This window comes from Garra rufa, chromosome 17 (genome assembly GCF_049309525.1).
Source record: "Garra rufa chromosome 17, GarRuf1.0, whole genome shotgun sequence".
In the NCBI taxonomy this organism is placed as follows: Eukaryota; Metazoa; Chordata; class Actinopteri; order Cypriniformes; family Cyprinidae; genus Garra; species Garra rufa.
The window spans coordinates 8595290-8618138 of NC_133377.1; the positions used below are offsets into that span (position 1 = coordinate 8595290).

General features: G+C 34.2%; 1 protein-coding gene across 1 annotated transcript in view; it reads left to right on the forward strand.

Annotated features, from left to right (window-relative positions):
- Positions 1–4124: 4124 nt before the first annotated feature.
- The window catches only part of tent4a (terminal nucleotidyltransferase 4A), a 34071-nt gene continuing 15346 nt past the window's right edge, over positions 4125–22849 (forward strand). The window contains exons 1-6 of the mRNA XM_073821943.1: positions 4125–5010; positions 13684–13807; positions 13903–13949; positions 14523–14643; positions 14818–14925; positions 22547–22675. Coding sequence (XP_073678044.1) covers positions 4355–5010; positions 13684–13807; positions 13903–13949; positions 14523–14643; positions 14818–14925; positions 22547–22675 — 1185 coding nt within the window. The 5' untranslated portion in view covers positions 4125–4354. The remainder of the gene's footprint in view (positions 5011–13683; positions 13808–13902; positions 13950–14522; positions 14644–14817; positions 14926–22546; positions 22676–22849) is intronic.

The window sequence follows — 22849 nt, forward strand, 5'->3', positions numbered from 1 at the left end:
TGAGATATAAACTTACAATTGTGAGAAATAAAGTCAGAATTGCTAAAAATAAAGTCAGAATTGCGGCATATAAACTCACAATTGTGAGAAATAAAGTCAGAATTGCTAAAAATAAAGTCAGAACTGTGAGATATAAACTCACAATTGTGAGAAATAAAGTCAGAATTGCTAAAAATAAAGTCAGAATTGCGGCATATAAACTCACAATTGTGAGAAATAAAGTCAGAATTGCTAAAAATAAAGTCAGAATTGTGAGATATAAACTCACAATTGTGAGAAATAAAGTCAGAATTGCTAAAAATAAAGTCAGAACTGTGAGATATAAACTCACAATTGTGAGAAATAAAGTCAGAATTGCTAAAAATAAAGTCAGAATTGCGGCATATAAACTCACAATTGTGAGAAATAAAGTCAGAATTGCTAAAAATAAAGTCAGAATTGTGAGATATAAACTCACAATTGTGAGAAATAAAGTCAGAATTGCTAAAAATAAAGTCAGAACTGTGAGATATAAACTTACAATTGTGAGAAATAAAGTCAGAATTGCTAAAAAATAAAGTAAAATAAATAAAATAAAATAAAAATAAAGTCAGAATTTATTCATCAAAAAATCCTGAAAAAATGTACTCAACTGTTTTAAATATTAATAATAATAATAAATGTTCTTGAACAGCTTATCCAGGGTTTCCGCGGGGTCTTAAAAAGTCTAAAATTTAAAAATCTAAATTTTAGGCCTTAAAAAGCCTTAAATTTGCTGTTCTAGGTCTTAAATAATTTTACACAGGTCTTATTTTTCCAATGTCCATGTAACGCTACCGCTAATGCTCATTTAAATTCTCTTTTTGTTGTTGTTACTTGGTTGTTTCCGTGGTGTTGTAGTTCTCTATTTCACTATTCCAAATATAATTTGCTGTATTTAAACTACAAATGAGACCAACATGCAATAGCCAATCAGCTTTCTGATATTGGCGCGAGTCTCTCTCGGATTGTACCACAGAAGTAAAATGGATTTAACTTTTTAGCTATGGATAAGTGCAAGTTTAGCGATACTTGGCTTGAATAAACTGAATATAGGGCTTGGCTAAGGCCAGTTGCTAACAACTGAAGATTTTTTTCTCCCCCTGCAGAAGTTACTGCATCTTCAGACAGAATTGCAGTAGTAGAATACAGGTCAAACTACCTTTTTTATGTATATAATGTTCTTAATAATAATAATAAATATAGGTCGAGCTAGTTGACCCCCAGCTTTCGAGATACTTTTAAAATTTTTTTTTTTTTTTTACTTGCCGGACCGAACAAACAGCCTGATTAAAACTGAAACTGAATTTCATTTATGACAGCCATGAAATTGTTTACTTTTTACATTAAACACATTAAATATTACATATATGATGTGTATATCCATTACAGGTTTAGGTCTTAAATTTCATATAAGGTGGTATTAAAAAGGTCTTAAAAGGTCTTAAATTTCACTTGTTCATATCTGCAGAAACCCTGTTATCGGCATATTGGAATGATTTCTGAAGAATCCTGTGACACTGAAGATTGGAGTAATGATGCTGAAAATGTAGCTTTACCATCAATTTTGTGTTCATTTTCATTTTTGATCGTAATTTTTTTCAAACTTCCAAGCCGCCAGTGTATTTCATATTTCATTTCATGACATTCAAGTGCAAAAATCCTTGTAGTTGATTCCCCTCAGATGTCCGTGGTCAATCTGGAGCTGTTGGAGGTGTCACGTCGGGCAGTGAGCAATCTGTCCGCCTGTTCTTTGGAGAAATAACCCCAGCCTCGGGCAAAGCAATGATGAAACCCCGCTGCAAGCCACATTGCACGCATACATAACCTTTTGCAACACTGAGCAACCCCCACACATTGACTTTAGGCTTTGAGTGATGTAGAAGCATGCGAAAGACGATTTTAAAAAGGTTACATTCAAGACTAGGGGGATTGACAATCCACTGTATGGATTAACCATCTCTGCATGTAGTGTGACAGCAATGCACACCAATGGTGATGAGCACACGACACGAGATGTGTGTTCTGACTGTGCTGGGCTTCCCCCATCTTACACATGCTGCACGTGAGCTGAAGGCAAAGCACTGGTTGCGTAATCACCGTGGGAGGAGCTTATCACTGCTGTCTTCTTCAGAATGTCAGATTATGATTTATTATCATCAACAGAGAATGCCTGTTCTTTCCTCGAAAGCACGATGATAATTCAACCATTAGGGCTGTCTTCTTTTCTTGAGAAAAAAGGAATGGTTTTGCTACCTGATGATTAGGTTTGAATTATGATTTTGTCATTATTTGCAATAAATAAGTTGATTTGAAATTAGTTTTACGTCAGTGAAATTTCTGCATATTTTTACAGTACAATCAGCATTGCTTCCAGTTTCATAGTTTCTTTAAGTATTTGTGTATACTGCATATAGCTATTAAAATGCTGGCTTGCGGCTTCTTCTGGCACAGCACTAAAGCACGTTACATAATTGGTAATGGGAAAATATGCCTTTTTCTCCAATGTTTTCCTCAATAATTGTGAGATTCTGTTTGTCTGATTGTCTAACACATTCTGCATCTGTGAGCATCAAGAAAATAGCTTTGTTGCATATGCAACTTTTTACATGCATACTAAGGAATAATGTGTTTAAAATGAAGATGAATCATAATGATAGATTTTTTGTTTAAAGAAATTCTGCAGAAGTACAAGAAAGTAGGGAGACCTTTGATTACTCACTTACAGGTGACCTTGCGGTAAAAACCACAAAAGCATTTTTTTATTACTTTTACACTGAAATAAATTAATGCTTTAAATATTTTAGATGCCAAAATTATTGTTTGTCTCTTACACAATATTTAACTATGCATATTTTATCATGTTTTAATGCATACACTACCAGTCAAAAGTTTCTGCTCACCAAGCCTGCATTTATTTGATCTAAAGTACAGCAAAAGCAGTAATCATGTGAAATATGATATTCTATGATAATATATTTTAAAAATATAATTTATCCCTGTAATCAAAGCTAAATTTTCAGCATCATTACTCCAGCCTTCAGTGTCACATGATCCTTCAGAAATCATTCTAATATGCTGATCTGCTGTTCAAGAAACATTTATTATTATTTTTATTATTACCAATATTTAAAACAGTACTTTTTCAGGATTCTTGATGAATAGAATCCAAAGATCAGCATTTATCTGAAATAAAAAGCTATTGTAACATTATACACTATACCGTTCAAAAGTTGGAGTCAGTATATTTTTTAAAGAAATTATAGAAGTAATACTTTTATTTAGCAAGGATGCTTTAAATCGATCAAAAGTGATGATCCAAACATTTATAATGTTACAAAACATTTCTATTTCAGATAAATGCTGTTCTTCTGAACTTTCTATTCATCAAAGAAACCTGAATAAATCTGTTTTAACATGTTTTTGAGCTGCGAATCAGAATATTAGAATGATTTCTGAAGGATCATGTGACTGGAGTAATGCTAAAAATTCAGCTTTGAAATCACTGGATTAAATTAAATTTTAAAATAGAAGCTGTTATTTTAAATAGTACACATATTTCTGTTTTTACTGTACTTTGGATCAAACACATGCAAGCTTGAGAGCAGAATAGCCTTGTTTAAAAAGCTTACTGTTCATAAACTTTTGACTGGTTTGTACTTAATAAACTATATGGTATGTCATGTGGATACCTGCAATATTTTGAACGATCTGTATCAGTCATATGTTTGTTGTGGTTTGTTTTTGTGCTGGTGTCATGAAAATCCAATATAAAAAGGGAGATCGTTTTCAAAAACCATGAAATCAAAAAACTAATTGCACATATCAACACCCACACGGCCATTGTATAATCACTACGCTGTTTTCACTTCGCGCGCGTCGCGTGCATTCGTATATTTAATCGCGCCGCGTCGCTCGCGTTGTAGATTGATTTTAGGCAGGGTTGTAAATTCAAATGTGTCCTCGTCGCTTTGAAGCCGTTTAGAAGGGTGGGGTTGTCGAGCATGCGTCGATTGCGCCTGCTCGGTGTGGAGTCTGGGGGTGTGTGCTGCCCCGATGGTTTAAATCCTACACATGCGTAGTGGATTTCGGGGTTCAAGGGAATACGCCATATTGGAAACACTGTATAGTTTAGCTAACAGTTTATTGCTAGCGGGGGAAAAGGGCCACTAATTGATTACCGTTGGTTGTGGCGTTTGGCACGTCGTTATTTTCCTTGTCGTTTCGCGTAACCCAATTTGCAGGCGCGTCCTCGCGGTCCGGACTCAAACTTATCCGCTGGCGGGGGGAGAAAGGCGTTCGTTTGTTTGACAGGGCTGTTAGAAAGACAAGTTGAATGGATCCGAGGGTCGCTTGGATTCAGCCGGAACAGAAAGGTCCTGCGAACGCTTTATGGATGCGTGTGTGGGAAACGTCTCAGGTAAACCGGGCTAACACCGGTCAGCACCAGAACCTCTGTGTCAATTCTCCGGCGTTTGACGTTTATAAGACTGTGTCGTCCAATGCAAATAACAGCATTAACGTTAACGTTAACATTAAAAGCAGCGGCTCTGCGGCTCACGCGTTAAATGGAAACACGGGAGACGGCGAAATGACCCAGAAGACCGGCTCGGTGGCGGATTCGGCGTCCAGCTGCTCTAAAATAAGGACTACAAACCCTAACGTGATCGCTGGGAATATGAACAAGGGGCATCCGTTTTTTACTTGCAACGAGAGCGTGCTGAATAATGTCAACCACCATCATCACCCTCCTCATCTACGGCATTTCCATCAAGAACAGCAGCAACAGCAGAGTTGCATGAAGCGCCACCCGTCCCATCCGGCAGCGATTCACAACCACCATCACCACCACCATCATCCGGGCCGGAGGAAAAGCGATAATAAGGCCAGCACCTATGGGATAAACTACTTGCTCTCCAACTGGACTAACGGCAATTATGACAACTCCGGCACGCCGTGGAAGACGAGGAAATATAACCCAGGGATTGACGGGTGAGATGTGCTTGATTTATAACGGCGGCCGCAGCAGCAACGCTCGCTTGCCTGCGGTCGGGATGGGGCGTTATAATGTTACGCTGTGGCCTTTTGTGTGAGATAAAGTGTCAGTGGGCCTTTTTTTGACGCGTTGGGCCGGGGAATTAGCTTTAGCACGTTAGCCGGTCTGTCCTGGGTTCGGGTCGGAGCCGCTGCGTTCTGTGGGTTGGGTCACTTGTGGAATGTGTGCCTCTGATTAACAGTTAACGTTTAGTAGCGATTCTGATTCGTCACTCCGGTCTTTTGATTCGAATCTTTTTAGTGAATCGGTTCAACCGGTCTGTACGATTCATTCGCGAATCGTTTAGAGCGGTTTTCTAGTCAACTCATTGAACCGAGAACCAAATATGTGAATTAATATTTTGTGAATTATCTTTAGTGAATTTATTTATTTATTCTTAATTTTAAATCAGAAGTAAAACTAAACTGGGACGCATGAAATATGACCCTGGACCACAAAACTAGTCGTAAGGGTCTTTTTTTTTTTTTTTTTTTTTTTGACAGGTGTATGGTTTGTTAGGATTGGACAATATTTGGCTGAGATACAACTATTTAAAAATCTGGAATCTGAGGGTGCAAAAAATTCAAAGCATTGAGAAAATCGCCTTTAAATTTGTCTAAATGATTTTCTCACGTTTTGGAATATTTACGGTAGAAAATTTACAAAATATCTTCATGGAACATGATCTTTACTTAATATCCTAATGAGTTTTGGCATAAAATAAAAATCGATAAATTTGACCCATATATACAAATATGCCTGTGCTACGTATGACTAGTTTTGTGATCGAGGGTCTTATTAATAACACTTTATATAAAAAAACAAACTATAATAGGCTTATTGCAATGTTTTAGTGTGCAACAGTCAGGTTCCGGAAGTGACAATACTGTTCATTTTCATAAGGAAAATGTATTAATTTATAAAACTTTAAAGATGGATCAACTGTGAGCTACAATGTTGTTGATCAGTGGTTATATGCTTTTGTTGAGGTTTAAAATAATCTTGTTCAACAGTGGCATTTTTGGTGGAAAAGCTACATTACCCACGATTCAGCAAAGAAATCTCAACCGATCAGAGAACTGAGGCAAAATTGCTCTAAAATAAATTTTTAGCACTGTCCATTTTTGAAAAACACTCTGAATGATAGTCATCTTCCTTATGATTTCATACAAAATCATATTTTATATATAAATCCATTGATTGAAACACTTGTTTATATTTATACATTATCAGACAATGTTTTAACTAAGATTTTTAATGTTTTTTTTTTTTTTGTTTTTTTGTCTCTTTGCTCACCAAGCCTGCATTTATTTGATCTAAAGTACAGCAAAAACAGCATAATTCTGAAATATTTTTACTATTTGAAATAACCGTTTTCTATTTGAATATATTTTAAAATATAATTTATTCCTGTGATTTTAAAACTGAATTTTTAGCATCTTTACTCCGGTCACATGATTCTTTAGAAATCATTCTAATTAGGGATGCTCATTTCGGTTAATTTTCCTGACCGACAACCGCTGCTCGTTATTCGAACATTAACCGTTAACTGATAAAATTAGAATAATAAATTAGTTTAAAAATAGAATGCACGAGTATCTGTGATACATAAAAATACAAGCAAATGTTTTATTTCAACGTGCAAACAGCAGCATACAGAGCAACAACAAAAACTGCATTCACATATAAAGTTACTCAAATTATAACGCATCAGCTGCGCTTTTGATAACAGAGAAAACATATAAAATACATAAAAAAGAATAAAATAAATAGGCCTACACTAAATATATATAAATTTAATTACTATCTAATTAAGACAAAACTAAAACACACTGAATCCTTCTATGCGTTTTGAAGAACGGTAACGGTCTTGTTCTTTCCGTCGGACATAAACATATATAGGGCCAGCCTATACCTCAGTGTACCTAGTTTTTAACATGTCGACATGCTGTACGGATAGACTGGAACGCTGTCTGTTAACTGTTAGATCCGCGACAAAAACGCCATCACAAAAAACCTTTCAATTTGCGGTCCGGGAGTTCTCATCCACTGTCATATGGTGTGGAGACGCGTGTTTTTACAGCGTTCAGCAATAGTCAATCACAGACATTTGATGATCGCTGTGGCCAATCGGAGGCGGCTAAATTACAATCCACTCACCACACAAAGTGCCGGTGTTGTGCCCAATTCTGACCCCCGCCAGATTACTACCCCCCTAGTATAGGTAGGTTTAGGGTTAGGTGTGGGGGAGGGGTTAGGATTAGGGGTGGGGTTAGGATTAGGCAATCAGGTAGCGCTTTCAACGAGAGGGGGTCATAATTTGGCAGGGGTCGAAAAAAGGCACAACACCGGTTTCAGTTCTTCTGAATTCTACACGTTCGCGAACTCTCTCATTAAAACAAAGAAAGTGTTGACATGATGTAAATAAGAGATTAATTGTGCAGTGTAAAGGTTATTTTATTACTTTTTATTAACTTTGTGGGATTGCGATGAACAGAATGAGTGACAGCTTTCCAGTGATTGTAACGGGAGCGCCTATTGCGCACTTTCTAGACTATAATCCATTCAGAATTTGAATACATTCACTCACGGATTCACTGTCTGATAAACCAATATCGCCACTTGCCGTTGTGTTGCATATACATCAGTTAACTAAGTGAAGGTGAAGCAGGTGTTTGCTCAGCGAAAAATGCCTGTACAGCTACACTGCACGTGTCCACACGCGCCTGTGAGTGAACAGATAACTTACATATAGCATTATTTTTTCTTTCACCATGCTGCAAACGTAAAAAAAACTATATAAAAAAACCCCTTTTAAACCGTTTAACTGATAGTAATAATCGGTTAAAATTCTTACGGTCGGTTAACGGTTAAACGGTCAATATGAGCATCCCTAATTCTAATGTTATGATTTATTGCTCAAAAAACATTTATAATGTTGAAAACGGGCGAGTAGAGTTTTTTTTTTTTTTTTTTTTTTTTTTTTTTTTTTTTTTTTCAGGTTTCTTTTGATGAATAGAAAGTACAGCATTTATCTGAAGTAGAAGTCTTTTGTAACATTTATAAATGTTTTTGCCATGTTTGATCAATTTAAAGCATCCTTGCTAAATAAAAGTATTAATTTCTATAATTTCTCCTCCAAAAAAAGGTTTCTTGAGCTGCAAATCAGCATGTAAGTGACACTGAAGACTGGAGTAATGATGCTGAAAATTTAGCTTTGAAAATACATGAATAAATTACATTTTAAAATGTATTCAAATTGAAAGCAGTTATTATAAATAGTCAAAATTTCACGATATTACTGCGTTTGCTGTATTTTGGATCAAATAAATGCAGGTGAGCAGAAAAGACTTCTTTAAAAAACATAAAACATCATACTGTTCAAAAACTTTTGACTGGTAGTGTAGAAATAAAAAAAATTATGTTCACTGCAAAATATGCACTTTTAAATATTTATAATTCTATTTTTTTTATTTAATTGTTATTAGCAATGGATAATAGGATGCAGTCTCACATTTTTCTCACAATTTTCAGTTTGTACTGTTTTGATTCCTCTCATAGCTGGTTGGTTTGGTTCATGGTTTATATAACTTATGACTATTAAAAAAAAAATCTAAAGGGAAAATGAAAGATGCTTCTGGAATCAAGTAAGCTGGAAGAGTGGGTTGGCGCTAAAGCACTCGATATGCCACACTGGGATGTCGAGGACCACATGATGATGCATTGACCACTAAATCTGAACTTGTCTGAACCTGAGTGACTGAATTTCTAAATGAGTACTTATCAGCTGCACTATCCAAGTATAGAGTTTACAAATAAAGCAAGCGAGTTGTTGTTTCCTCAAAAGTCTGACAACAGGTTTCAACTAACCGTTTGTTGTTACAATTGTTGTCATCGCCTGTCCATTAACGTTGGCTGGTTTCAGGGTTTTGTGTGTTTGCTGATTGAATATAACTCTGGACACTTAATACAATGCATGCTGAAGTCTTTAGTAACCCAGCAATTGTAGGTTTGTACGAAGGGACGAATCTATTGCATGAACTTGTTATATTTGCGGTGGATGGTTGCAGACCTCTGGAATTTTTCCACGAAAGACTCTGGAACCGAATGAGGTAGTGACTGTGTCTCAAAACCTAGTGACTGGCGGATGTAGTCCTAGACAGCATTTCTGTGTCATAGACTCATAGATGCAAAATGCTGTTTAGGTGCTTAAGATTGGTGACACACTCTGTTTCATGTGTTTAAGTTTTTCTGAGGAAATTAATAACTTAAGTCTTTAAGTTAGCTTAAAGTTACATTTAGAGATCTTGCTTTAGGACAGACTATAATACTTAGTTCTTATATGTGAACGTATTGTGTTTGTATTTTTTTTTTTTTTAAACAACTGAAATTAAAATCTAGGTTTTTCACATTTGAATTTTGTAATGGTAAGTTTAACTCTATTATATTGTAATCTAGAGTGTATTTTCCATGTTTTAACAGGGGTGGGCGGTACACCGGTGTCATAGTCAGCACCGGTGTGACATTGCGCCACGACATGGATTTTCTAATACCGTCAATACCGTAATAAATCAATTATGTGCCTCGAACGGCTGCATTTACATCAATAATAGCTAATTCTAAATAATAAGGCATTAAATTTTCTTCAAACGTTCAGTTGTGGTCTGAATACCTGTCCTTATACTATATATCTTGTTGTAAATAAAAAAGTTTAACATATTCGTGTCAGCTTTGCAGGTGGTAGGTAAAAGGGGAGTGGCCATTAAACGACTGGTGAAACATCGTGAAGAAAGGGCGGGCCTGTAGCCTATACCAGGGGCGGAGTGGCAATCGGGACGACCGGGACTTTTCCCGGTCGGCCGGCCGGCCGAAGGATTTACACAGCAGATCACAAATTGAGCGGGCGCGAGGCGAACTAATATTGTATATAATTTTCGCACTTTCAATATGCGCTTTTAAAGGGATGGTTCGGAGTAGAATTGACTTCATTGCTATGCACTCCGAAGCCTATGTAAATACCCCATCCAAAGTTTTTTTTACCTTAGTCAAACATTTATGGAGATATTAGAGTTTTTCGAATTGCTTGTTACAGGAGTGATTGGTACATGTGATGTATCTCGTAAATTGCACCACTAAACGTGCAAGTAATCTTACCAAACTTGTACAGTAGTGTAATTAGGTTATGTACTCACAAAACGCTGCATCGGAACATTTGTAAGTCCACCATGAGTGTTTTAAAAACACGTTTTAGCCGATCCCTACTAGTCTCAAAAACTACAAATGGCGACACGTCGACGTCACTTCCCTGGTTTGAAAAAAGCAGGGAAGTGACGTCGACTTGTAGTTTCTGAGACTAGTAGTTCTCGTGTAAAACGTGTTTTTAAAACACTCATGGTGGACTTACAAATGTTCTGATGCAGCGTTTTGTGAGTACATAACCTATTTACACTACTGTACAAGTTTGGTATGATTACTTGCACGTTTAGTGGTGCAATTTACGAGATACATCACATGTACCATTCACTGCTGTAACAAGCAATTCGAAAAACTCTAATATCTCCATAAATGTTTGACTAAGGTAAAAAAAACTTCGGATGGGGTATTTACATGGGCTTCGGAGTGCATAGCAATGAAGTCAATTCTACTCCGAACCATCCCTTTAACTGAGTGCTTGGGCTGTTTACTTTTACTTTCGATTTTGCGATAAGGCACACTCTGTGTAAAGGGAGCAGCACATCTTATAATAGATATTTGTCAGTGAGTAGACGATTGCAGCAAATCCTCCAGTCTATTTTTGTCATCTCTCTTTACTTTCGACCCGTGATCATTCAAATCTAAAGGTCATTGTACACTGAGTCCGATTTTCGTATTTCCGATATTTTTTTAGTTTTCTCATTCGCCATCCTTATCAAAATGCTTATTATGGATGCGAAAATGCAGAAAATCAAACACGATCCGAATTTTATGACTGACGAAAGTTTCAGAGGCAGTGTGTGAACTCGATTAACGTAACCTGTATTTTTTTTTTTTTTTTTTTAACGTGCAAAAATCTCGGACGAAAATTTCGTACTCGTGTGCAATGACTATTAACTCCAGCAGCTTGTGTTGGATGCAGGGTTGCCAAGTCCTTGTTTTCCCCACAGAATTGGTCTACTTTTAAACTGTTGCCATGGGTTGATTTCCCCCAGTTATTTAAAGGTTTTAAATATTGCAGAAATTAAATTTCAATAAAAAAAAAATTGTTTTGTTGACTGTTCAGTAAGATCTTTAGGTTTTTGCAAAATAAATATGTTGCGAATGCATAATACTCTCCCATGTCTCTTTTTGATAAGGATACCTACCATTTACTTATATTATAAAAATATTAACTTTATTCACATACTAAAGGGACAGGACAGGCTACTCCTCCCAAAATGTACCAAAAAAAGTAATACTGTGATATTATACCGTCATATTTCAAAAGATGAAAAATACCGTGATATTAATTTTAGGTCATATCGCCCACCCCTATGTTCTAACCAGTAAATACTTCCAGCAGTTGATTTTTATCCATGAGGAATTGATTGGATTGTGAAATGTGGCTGTTTTCATACCAGAAAGAAGTCATATCTGAATGCGAATTTGCTAAAATTGACCTAAAGAGCTATTAACATTCAACCAGTCAAGTTCTTAGTCCTGTGGTCTAAATGTACTTATTGTATGCAGATAGATTTTTATATATATATATGTCTCTTCTGCTTACCAAGCCTGCATTTATTTGATCCAAAGTACAGCAAAACAGTAATATTTTGAAATATTTTTACCATTTAAAATAACTTTTCTATTTGAATACTTTTTAAAATGTAATTTATTCATGTGATTTCAAAGCTGAATTTTAGCATCATTACTCTGGTAACATGATCTTTCAGAAATCATTCTAATATTCTGAAAACATTGTTGAAAACAGCTGAGTAGAATTGTTTTTCAGGTTTCTTTGAAGACAAATTTCTTTCAGAAGAACAGCATTTGTCTGTCTTTATCACTTTTTAATCAATTTAAAGAGTCCTTGCTAAATAAAGTATTAATATCTATAATTTATTTTCTCCCAAAAATTATACTGACTCCAGTCTTTGAATGGTTTAGTGTATATTGTACAAAAGCATTTTATTTTAGAAAAAAATGCTGATCTTTGGATCCTTATATTCAAAGAATCATGAAAAAAATGTACTCCACTGTTTTAAATATTATTATTATTATTATTAATAATAAAATGTTTCTTGAATAGCAAATCAGCATATTAAAATGATTTCTGAAAATTTAGCTTTGATCACAAGGATAAATTACTTTTTAAAATATATAAATGGAAATCTATAGAAGCCAGTTTCCATGACTGAATAAGAAATAAAAAAGGTAATTGTGTTTTTTGTTTGTTTGTTTTCCTCAAAATTCTGACTTTTTCGCAGTTGCGAGTTTACTTCTCACAATGTTGACACTTTTTCTCAAAATTGCATCTCATGCACTCGCAATTCTGTCTTTTATTCTCAGAACTGTAGATATAAATGCATAATTGCGAGTTATAAAGTCAGAATTGCCGGATATAAACCCAAAATTGCAAGAAATAAAATCAGAATGGCAAGATTTTTTTCCTCTAGCAATTGCGACTTTGTATCTCGCAATTCTGACTTTTTTTTTCTCCTCAGAATTGTGAGATATAAACTCGCAATTGCAAGTTATAAAGTCCGTTTCTGAGGGGAAAAAACGACTGAAATGTTCATAAAATTGCAATTCTGAATTAATAACTCGCAATTGCACGTTTATATCACACAATTCTGACTTCATTTCTCAGAATTGCAGTTTATATCATTCTGACTTAAACTCGTAATTCTGTCTTTTTTTTTTTTGTTTTTTTGTTTTTTTGTAGATATAAATGCACAATTGTGAGTTATAAAGTCTGAATTGCCGGATATAAACTCACAATTATGAGAAATAAAGTCAGAATGGCTAGGTTTTTTTTTTTTTCTTACAATTGCGACTTTGTATCGCACAATTCTGACTTTTTTTTCTTTTTTCTCAGAATTGTGATATAAACTTGCGATTGCAAGTTGTAAAGTCCAGTACTGAGAAAAAAACAACTGAAATGTTCACAGAAACTCGCAGTTCTGACTTAACTCGCAATTGCAAGTTTATATCACACAATTCTGACTATTTCTCAGAATTGCGACTTTATTTTCAGAATTGCAGTTTATATCATTCTGACTTAATAAACTCGCAATTCTGACTTTATAACTCGCAATTGTGAGTTTATATCTCACAATTCTGAGAAAAAAAACTCAGAATTGTCAGATGTCGCAATAACCCTTTTTTTGTTTTTTTGTTTTTTTAATTCAGTGGTGGAAAGCAGCTTCCATAGAAAAGTTATTTTAAATAGTAAAAATTTCACAATTTAACTGTTTTGCTGTACTTTGGATCAAATAAATGCAGGCTTGTTGAGCAGAAGACACTTCTTCCAAAAAAAAAAAACAATCTTACTGTTCAAAAGCTTTTGCCTGATTTTTTTTTTTTTTTTTTTTTTTTTTTATTATGGGACGCTGTTAAATTGTACAAAGTTGTACCTTTCCTTAATTTTCTTTCTTTCTTTCTTTTCTTCCAAGGTTGCATGAAGAAATCATGGACTTCTACAATTTCATGTCTCCTCGTCCTGAGGAGACCACCATGAGACAGGAGGTGGTGGACAGAATAGAGACGGTCATCAAGGAGTTGTGGCCAACCGCTGATGTAAGCATGCTTAAGAGCCTTTGCCTATGAAATTAGGCTGTTAGCATTTATAAATTAAGTCGAAAATACAAATATATTTGTTTTTATGTACTTAGGTCCAGATTTTTGGCAGCTTTAGCACTGGACTCTTTCTCCCAACCAGGTAAGTGAACACATGTTTGGTCTTGCACATGAAGTGACAACACAGCAGTGAGATTTGGAACAGGACTGTTAGCAGATTTTAACGTACGTAATGTTGCTCTCATGATCTGTTGTTGCTTGTACAGTCATAACACTATTTACAGTTTGATGACTCTCACAGACTGTGGTGGGATCTGAGCACGTGCTTCAACAGTATCGCAACCATAGCCTGCTAGCCTTTTTTGGCTCTGGGCTGTCTTTCAATAACTTAACTGACATTTTATGATCAGTTGCAGTTTGTTGACTCTAAATGTGAGGATGGCACACATCATCGTACATCTGTAGCTTATGAAAACGTGTACAGTCCAAAATAATTGGTTTTAAGTTGCTTGTAAGATTTTGTGTTAATGTTATTCAGTAGGCCTTTTGTATTTGGCTGTCCACTACTGAGATGACATGGAATTTGAGTTTATTTGACAGAAAGCCAGTTTTCTGTAATGTGGTTTTGTTTTCATGTGAGATTTGAGCTTCTGTTAGGCTTTGATTTGAATAAATTGCCTAAATTTAAATTTTGGCTGATTCTCTTACACTGTAGTGACATTGACCTGGTGGTGTTTGGGAAATGGGAGAAACCTCCCCTGCAGCAGCTGGAGCAGGCGCTCAGAAAACACAATGTGGCAGAACCTTATTCCATTAAAGTTCTCGACAAAGCTACGGTACGTGTTTTCCCATTACTGTTGATTTAACATCAGCTACGCTACGTTAATCCGTTTCATATGTAGTGGTTGTTGCTCTTTTGTGCCAAAAATGTTTTTGGATTATTGCTTTCATTTGCAACATGCGTTGGTTTCTAGGCCATTAATTATGTTCATATCTTCTGAATTTTGAAGGTACCAATCATCAAACTGACAGATCAGGAGACCGAAGTGAAAGTAGACATTAGTTTTAATGTGGAGACGGGCATCAAAGCTGCTAGCTTCATCAAAGAATATGTGAAGGTAAAGTTTTATTTTATTTTATTTTTTAGTTGTAAAACTAAAGTAAATGTATAGTAGGGCTGTCGCGATTAGTTGATTCTATGATTTTTTTTTTTTTTTTTCTGTTTTACATTTTCTTTATTCTATTTTTATTAATCAAAAGCCTGTCTAACTAAGTTTTACAGTTTTATTTTTATCAAATTCTGTGTTTTCCATTAATTTTCTGGATTCCATTTTAATGATTCCATTTAATGGAATCATGTGACACTGAAAACCGGTTTCATACCTGCTCAAAATTCAGCTTTACATTACAGGAATAAATTACGTAATAATATTGTAATATTTCGCAATATTTTTTTTTTCTGTATTGTTGGTCATCGCATATCAACTTTTGATGAAAGTCATGTTAAATTCAATATTTTTAGGTCGTTTTAGTTTTACTTTTTTTTTGTAATGGATATATATATATATATATAATTTTTTTTTTTTTTAAAGACAAGAACAAATTTTCTTAAAAGCCTGTCTAAATAAGTTTATAATTTTATTTTTAACCAATTCTGTGTTTTCCATAAAATGTTCTGGATTCCATTTTAATGGTTCCTTTAAATCTTAATTAATAGCACACCCAATTATTTGATTTCATTCAAAATAAAGTGTTATTAATTAAAATAGTTTTTTTTTTTTGGTGGGAAATTATTTAGATTAATCGATTAATCAATATAAAAAGTCATTAGTGGCAGAAATGTGATTTACCATTGTTTTTTCTTTAAATTTAGTAATGTATTGAAATTCAGTATACTATTAAAGAACTAGGAATGTAACTATATCAATATCATGGTATTGTGATAGCCAAACAATCTTAATTGTGGTCACATGACAAAAAAAAATTATATTTAAAAGTTCTTGTTCTAATGTAAAAGGTCTTTAAAGTTGTGTTTTGGGCCGTTATGCTTTGGCATAGTATCTGCCAAACAAACTAAAACCCGAAAGTACAATATGGCTTAATACCTTCATTAAGTCAGTTTTCACTGCGTGTTTAAAAGCAAAGAGCACACTTTGTTCCGGCGATCAACTCATGATCCGGTGTTTTCCGCGGCTCAGAACGGCTCTGTTCACAGTGAATGCAGTGAACTCGTTTATTACATGTGTTGTGTTTTGGCGTGCATTTGGGAATGCAATGGCCACTAGTTAAGCTTTATTTTAGTGGCAGATTATTACAGCATTTTATTATATTTGTAGTGAGACATGTTTTTGTAAGCCTGTTTTCACTGAAGCTGGAGTTTACCGTCAAAATAAAAGCTCTACTGTTGTTTCCGTCAAAATAAAAGCTTGAAAGTGCAGTATGAAAGTATGCAGTCCAAAATTCAAAATATCTTTTTCAAGCATAGAAATTAGGAAAGTATTGTAATTTCCCTACTTTAGTGTAAAGAAAAATTAATCTACCTATGAAATATTTACATTTATTTTACAGTTCAATTGATTTACAATATAGGACTATTACTGTCATGGTAATAACAATAATATGAAATGATTGAATTCAAGTTTGTTTGGCTTCTTAAAATACCAGTGTGAATGTAATTTATACTGAGACAGTAAATCACAAATTAAAAAAACATTGAGCGTTTCTCTGACTTAAGTTTTCTTGGTTAAGAACGTGTTGGAGCAATAAATATTGTATCGTGGATTTCGTATTGTGATGTCGTATCGTAAAAGTTTTCATTCATTTCATTCCTTTAAAGCACATCACATTCAATAATTTGTCAATTTTACTTCCTAAAATAGTATATCACTCAGTTTTCAGAATAAAATTTTAATTGATATTTGCAAAATGACTGCATGTCAAACTGTAGCAGACAATAAAGCATTTACAACATGAGTGATAAGTTTTTATTGTTGAAATTCACAGTAAAAATGTTTATGATGAGATTTCTATTTCAAATAAATCTTGAGAAATAGTCCATTTACAGACGGAAAAAAAATAGTGCAACGGTTTTCAATATTGATGCTAATAAGAAATTGATCAAGTCAATTTGGTGCTCAAAAAAAAGTCTCAATGATCATGTGACACTGAAAACCGGTGTAATAACTGCTGAAAAGTCAGCTTTGCCTCACAGGAATAAATTACATTTGAATTCATTCAAATACAATTAATTGAATTGTAATATTTCACAATATTATTTTTTTCTGTATTGTTGGTCATCTCATATCAACTTTCAATAAGTCATGTCATTTTTAGTTCATTTTACTTCCACTATAATGGCATACAATTTATTTTTTTTTAAAGACAAGAACATATCAAGATGAAAAAGATAATTTACAGCTTTAATGTCACATTGAGATTAATTTAGTTCATCTTTGCATCCTTCCTTTTCTTTATAAATGTAAATTATAGTTTTATGCTGTGACTACAACTGATTAATCTTGCATACATGATGTGTTTTAGTATTTAGTTTAGCAGTCTTCTGCTCTTTCAGCTCATGTAGGCAAATCCAAATAGACCTGTGGTTGAATTTTTACATAAATCTTTCAACATTTTCTTATAGAAACATCATGTGTTGCTGTGTTACTTTAAATCCCAAACCAATAATGATAGTCTGGCCATCGCTGATAGTGAAGTACTTTAACCTGATTCATTATACACAATGGAAAGCATATACAACCGGAAAGCTTGACTGTTGCTAAAAAGTTGGCTTCAAAGTCAAAATGAATTCTTTTATTGTTGTGACTCTGGAACTCTGTGAGGCGACATTCTTGTGTTTAGCTGTCTGGATAAAAATATAAACAAAATTGTAATGGTTTTGATGATAAAAAGAACCATTTCGCTATGGGACTGACCACTATGTGATGCTGCTATTTATGTATATAAAGACATATCTTTTTTTTTTTTTTTTTTTTTCCAGTTCATTTTCCACACCTGCTAAAGGCAAGAAGTACATTTTGAACCCTGCTTGTGTTTACATGTCCTATGTCTCCTGGGTTTGCTCTGTGTTTGCTGATTTGATGTCAGGCTTAAAGTGTCAGTGTTAGACTAAAGAGAGAAGGGTGAAGCATTACTTAACATCTGTCAGCAAGCTTTCGGTGCAGATGTTTGAATAAGGAGATGACCTGCTGCCTTAGTGCTCTTCTGCCAAGCTCATTTCCATGTGCATACCTGCTGTACTCGTCTGTGTCCGCAAGACGACTTTCATAGTTCTCATCTGTGCATCTATCAGAGGGGATTTTTCTTTAATGCTCCATTTAGCAACAGGAGGGTTTGAGTCACCAAAGATTGGTGCATGAAATCCGTGATTCGCCAATAAATTTTGTACTAAAATGTGTTCTACATTTACAAAAAAAAAAAGACCGCAACAATTGAAACCACTCAAATGCAATATAAATACAAATGTTCTGGATCAGAGGCATTATGTCCATTCAAACTGATGGATCCACATGAAAAATTGATTTTTACGATTATTGTTGGTACAAAATGAATTAATAGCTGTCTTGTGTATTTATATATATATATATATATATATATATATTCCACAGAATTTGTGTAAGACTGATTAGATGTGGGACTTATCATCCTAATATTGGTCATTAATACAAATATAGAGCCCTATGAAATCAGTTTTATTTGTTTTAAATTGTTTTTTGTTTTTTTTCTTCCAATTCCATTTTTTCCACTTTAATTTTTCAGGATTCCTTTTTTTTTTTTTTTTTTTTTTTTTTTTTCCCATGATTTCAATTAATTAGACATTTGCTTTTTAGTATTTTTTTATTTTATTTAACCATTAAAACTATTTGATAATTAAAACAATTTAACAATTTAAAAGTTTACCAAAAATTAAGGCCCTATGATTTTTTTTTTTTTTTTTTCCTCCTCAAATTCAGTTTCATTTGTACTAAATTCTGTTTTACATTTAATTTTCTGGATCTCATTTTAATGGCTTCAATAAACTTTAATAAAAGCATCTCTAAATTAAATAATTAAAAAAAAAAATCTAAATTATTTTTATATACATTTATAAATACTGTGTTTTCTGGGTTTTTTTTCTTTTTTTTTTCTGGAAAATATTACTTAATGTAATGATAGTACTACCAATAATTAGCCTGGAAAAATCCAGACCCTAATCTATTAAGATTATGGGTCTGGCCTCAAGCGATGAAAAGGACCTAACTCGAGGGGCAGCATCAAGCATGCATTTGAAATTCTCACTGCACGCAATTGGATAACTCCAGACCAATCACAACAATACATGGTGTGACGTATCCAGAGCGACGGTGAACATATAAGAGTGGATTTCAATGTTATAACACAAACAATGTGACAAGATTAATAACTATTAATTACGACAGCCGAATCAATCTCATTAAAACAATTAGGTCCGATCAAACTATTCATTAACTATCAACTAATATGTGGATAGACGCCAGCACTAGCGTTTCATTCAGCAGCGAGACATATCGTCCTGTTCAAGTTAGGCTACTGTATTACTATTGAATAGTTCCGTTTTTCGTTACAGTAAGTTTACCAAGTGACTTTTACCATTTGTAAATGAGATGGACCTCATCCACCACAATCCCGATCAGGTTGTCCCGGTAGACCTTGTTCGATAACATTTATCACCACTTCTTTTTTAACAGCCAGGACTCGAGACTGCCGAATGCTATCTGGCATTGCCCGGTTCTGATTTGTTCCCCTTCATGGTCGCCCCATACGCTTAACTACCAGCGGAGCTAACTGATAGATTAAACTCTTGCCGTATCCAGTCGGCAAAACAGCAAAAACGTCCTTCTTGCAAAGGAACGATTCGAGCGCGGCTTTCTGTTCCTCTTTTGTAGCGGCCAAAGCCGTTTCAAACAACTGATTTTCATCTGTAGAATAGATCTCTTTCAATGTTTACTAAATGATTCCGTACGTCGCAGCGCTGTCGTCATCAGCTTAGCTCGCCTCTGGCCCGCCTACATCAGATACACCGATTTGATTGGTTCCCAGAATTGCTTACGTATTGCAGTAACATGCATCATTGCTCGAGGCCAGAGTGTCTTGCAGAGACAATTCAAATTGTGCTCTCGCGAGATCTCTGGATTTCCAGGGTAACCAATTATAGTAAAATTAAATTAAGTAAAATATTTTTGTCACAGTTTCTTCAAGTTATACCATACTTTTATTTTGATGGGTTGCTGTGAAGACCTTTGTTTCTGTTTGTATTTAATATGCCGATAGTTTTTCTCAAAAGAAACCGAAAATGCTCATGAATTGACTCTCAATGTAGCTCTAGAGGTTTGTGTTCATGTACTCCTATATTGAAGCTGAAAACACTTGTGCACCATTCATTCACACAGAAGCGCGCAGAACAAGCTGCCTTCATATTTAAATATTATTTTGGTGGCTTAATACTCACAGACGCTAATTTATATCGCATTTTGATATAAGTGGTACGTACTTTTTATTTATTTATCCAAAATTTGGCAAATTCTGTGACAGTCGGCATTATACAGTAAAATACATTTTTAGGACTGGATTCTGTGACTCAGCCCATGTTTTCTGCATTGCGGAAGTCATTGGGCCCTATCAATGTGAAACAATCCAAGCAGTTATTATTGGGCATTCAATTCATGTCCGAAAGATAGTATTTATGAGCTTGAACATGAACTCTATGAACAAAGTAATTGCAAGTGGGGAAACTGAAAAGCTTAGGGCTTAAATAATATAGGATAGTATTGTACAATTACAGTGGCATATAACTATTAAATTTACAGCACCTTCATAAGTTAAAAAAGCAAAAACACACCTCATGCACATTCTTTATCACTTTGTAGAAGTGGAGTTAAATCTTGCTAATATTATTATTATTATTATTATTATTATTATTATTATTATTATATATATATATATTTTATTTTTATTTTTTATTTTTATTTTTTTTTTGTACATTGCCACCTTGCTCTGACCAAAGTGACTTGAACACACCTGATGTTGTAATTACAACTTCCCAACTTGTAAATATGAACCACTGGGCTATTTGCTCTCTACTGTCTACATAGACAGCTGTCTTCTAATACAGCATCCTAAGTGAATTAAAACTTTGTCAGTGAGGAGACTAACTAATGCCTTACATGAAGCGCAGTGGGACTCAATTTGCATTTAATTTCAATACTGTTGGGCAGTGTTGGGGGTAACACATTACAAGTAACGCAAGTTACGTAATAATATTACTTTTCCCAAGTAACTAGTAAAGTAGATATTTTCTTGTCAATTAAGAAAAATGCACTAAGTTACTTTTTCAAATAAGTGCCAGTTTCTACTTTCTACTTTTTTGATTAAAAGCTCTCCTGTCCCCATGTTGAGAGAAATTGTGAGTAAGATGTTACTTTAGTTCTAGAATAAATGTGAACATGCAAAAAAAAAAAAAAAAAAATGTACTTACAAAAAACAGATACAGTATTCTTCAAAATGAATAAAAACAGTGAAATTCAACGCAAACCTGCAATAATTAAATGTTAAATAATACAAATATCCTTTATGTATTTAATCCCATTTTATTAACCGATGTCTTTGTTGCCGACCGTTCAATGATTCAATTCATCCATACTAAAAAGCAAAAATGACTCAAGATAATCTAACATTTGTTTTCCTTTTTTATTGCTGACGACTTTTTTTTTCTTTTTTTTTTTTTTTTCTTCTGCGGTCTACTGTACAGACGTGAATTTACTTTTCTCTAAGCCTGAGGCTTTTGGTGTGAAATTGCTTTTACATGATTTGCCAAAAATAGAACTTTTTATATTAAAAACAAACAAGGAAGCCCTGCCCAGATTTAAAAAGTAACGCAAAAGTACCGTAACACATTACTTTCCATAAAAAGTAATTAGTTACTGTTTTAGGGAGTAACTCAATATTATAATGCATTACTTTTAAAAGTGACTTTCCCCAACACTGCTGTTGGTTGTTCTCACCTTAATCTAATAAACATAATGCATTGACACACACAAATATTGGGTGATATAGTCCAGTTTTTATTAGATTAAATAATTTAATTGAATTTATTTTTTACTTTATAGCAGAGTTTCTCTAACTTGTCAACCCCTTTGAGTTAAAATGTGCTTGCTTTTTTTTTTTTTTTTACATTTAGAGAAAATTTAAGTCTTGATTTTTGCATTAATCTTGCTCTAACTAAAGTGTCTTGAACACAGACATCGTAATTGACTCCCAGCTCATAAATGCGAACTTCCCAGGATGACTTAAACGTTCCAATAGTGAATGACACCCAACTAAAACCTTTAAGACTGTGTCGATCTTGCATGGTGGAGGAATGTAAGATTTATTGGCCTGTCCCCAGTTATCATAACACTTTACCTCATGTAAATATTTCTGCTGCTTCTGAACAGCTGGATATTATCTCCAGTAAAAGACAACCATGCATGTAATTCCCATGTTTTAGGCACATACATGCACAAGGCTTCACATAATGCTTTCGACGTTTCTTATATCAGTATGTAATGAGACAGAAAAAAAATGTTCATAAAAAAAAGAACCTTGCTGTGATTCTTCAAGTGTTAAATGGAGCTGCTATTGAGATGGCTTTTAATGCCTAGTGTAAATGAAGCCTTTATTTGATGTACAAAAGTCTAAGATACCTGCTTTTGTTCTCCCACACAGAAGTATACCGTGCTGCCTTATTTAATCTTAGTGCTGAAACAGTTCCTGCTGCAGCGAGACCTTAATGAAGTCTTCACAGGAGGAATCAGCTCCTACAGTCTCATCCTGATGGTCATCAGCTTCTTGCAGGTGCAACATTAGCAGCCAGTCTGAAAACTGTCACGACATGCAAACCAAGAGTTAGAGTATTTCATAATATAAATAACTTGGTCTTGTCTCATTTAGAGAGATGTCATTACTTGTCAAGCATATTTTACTATCTTTGTATGTCTGTCAGCCACAGTTATTTCATAAATCACTGTA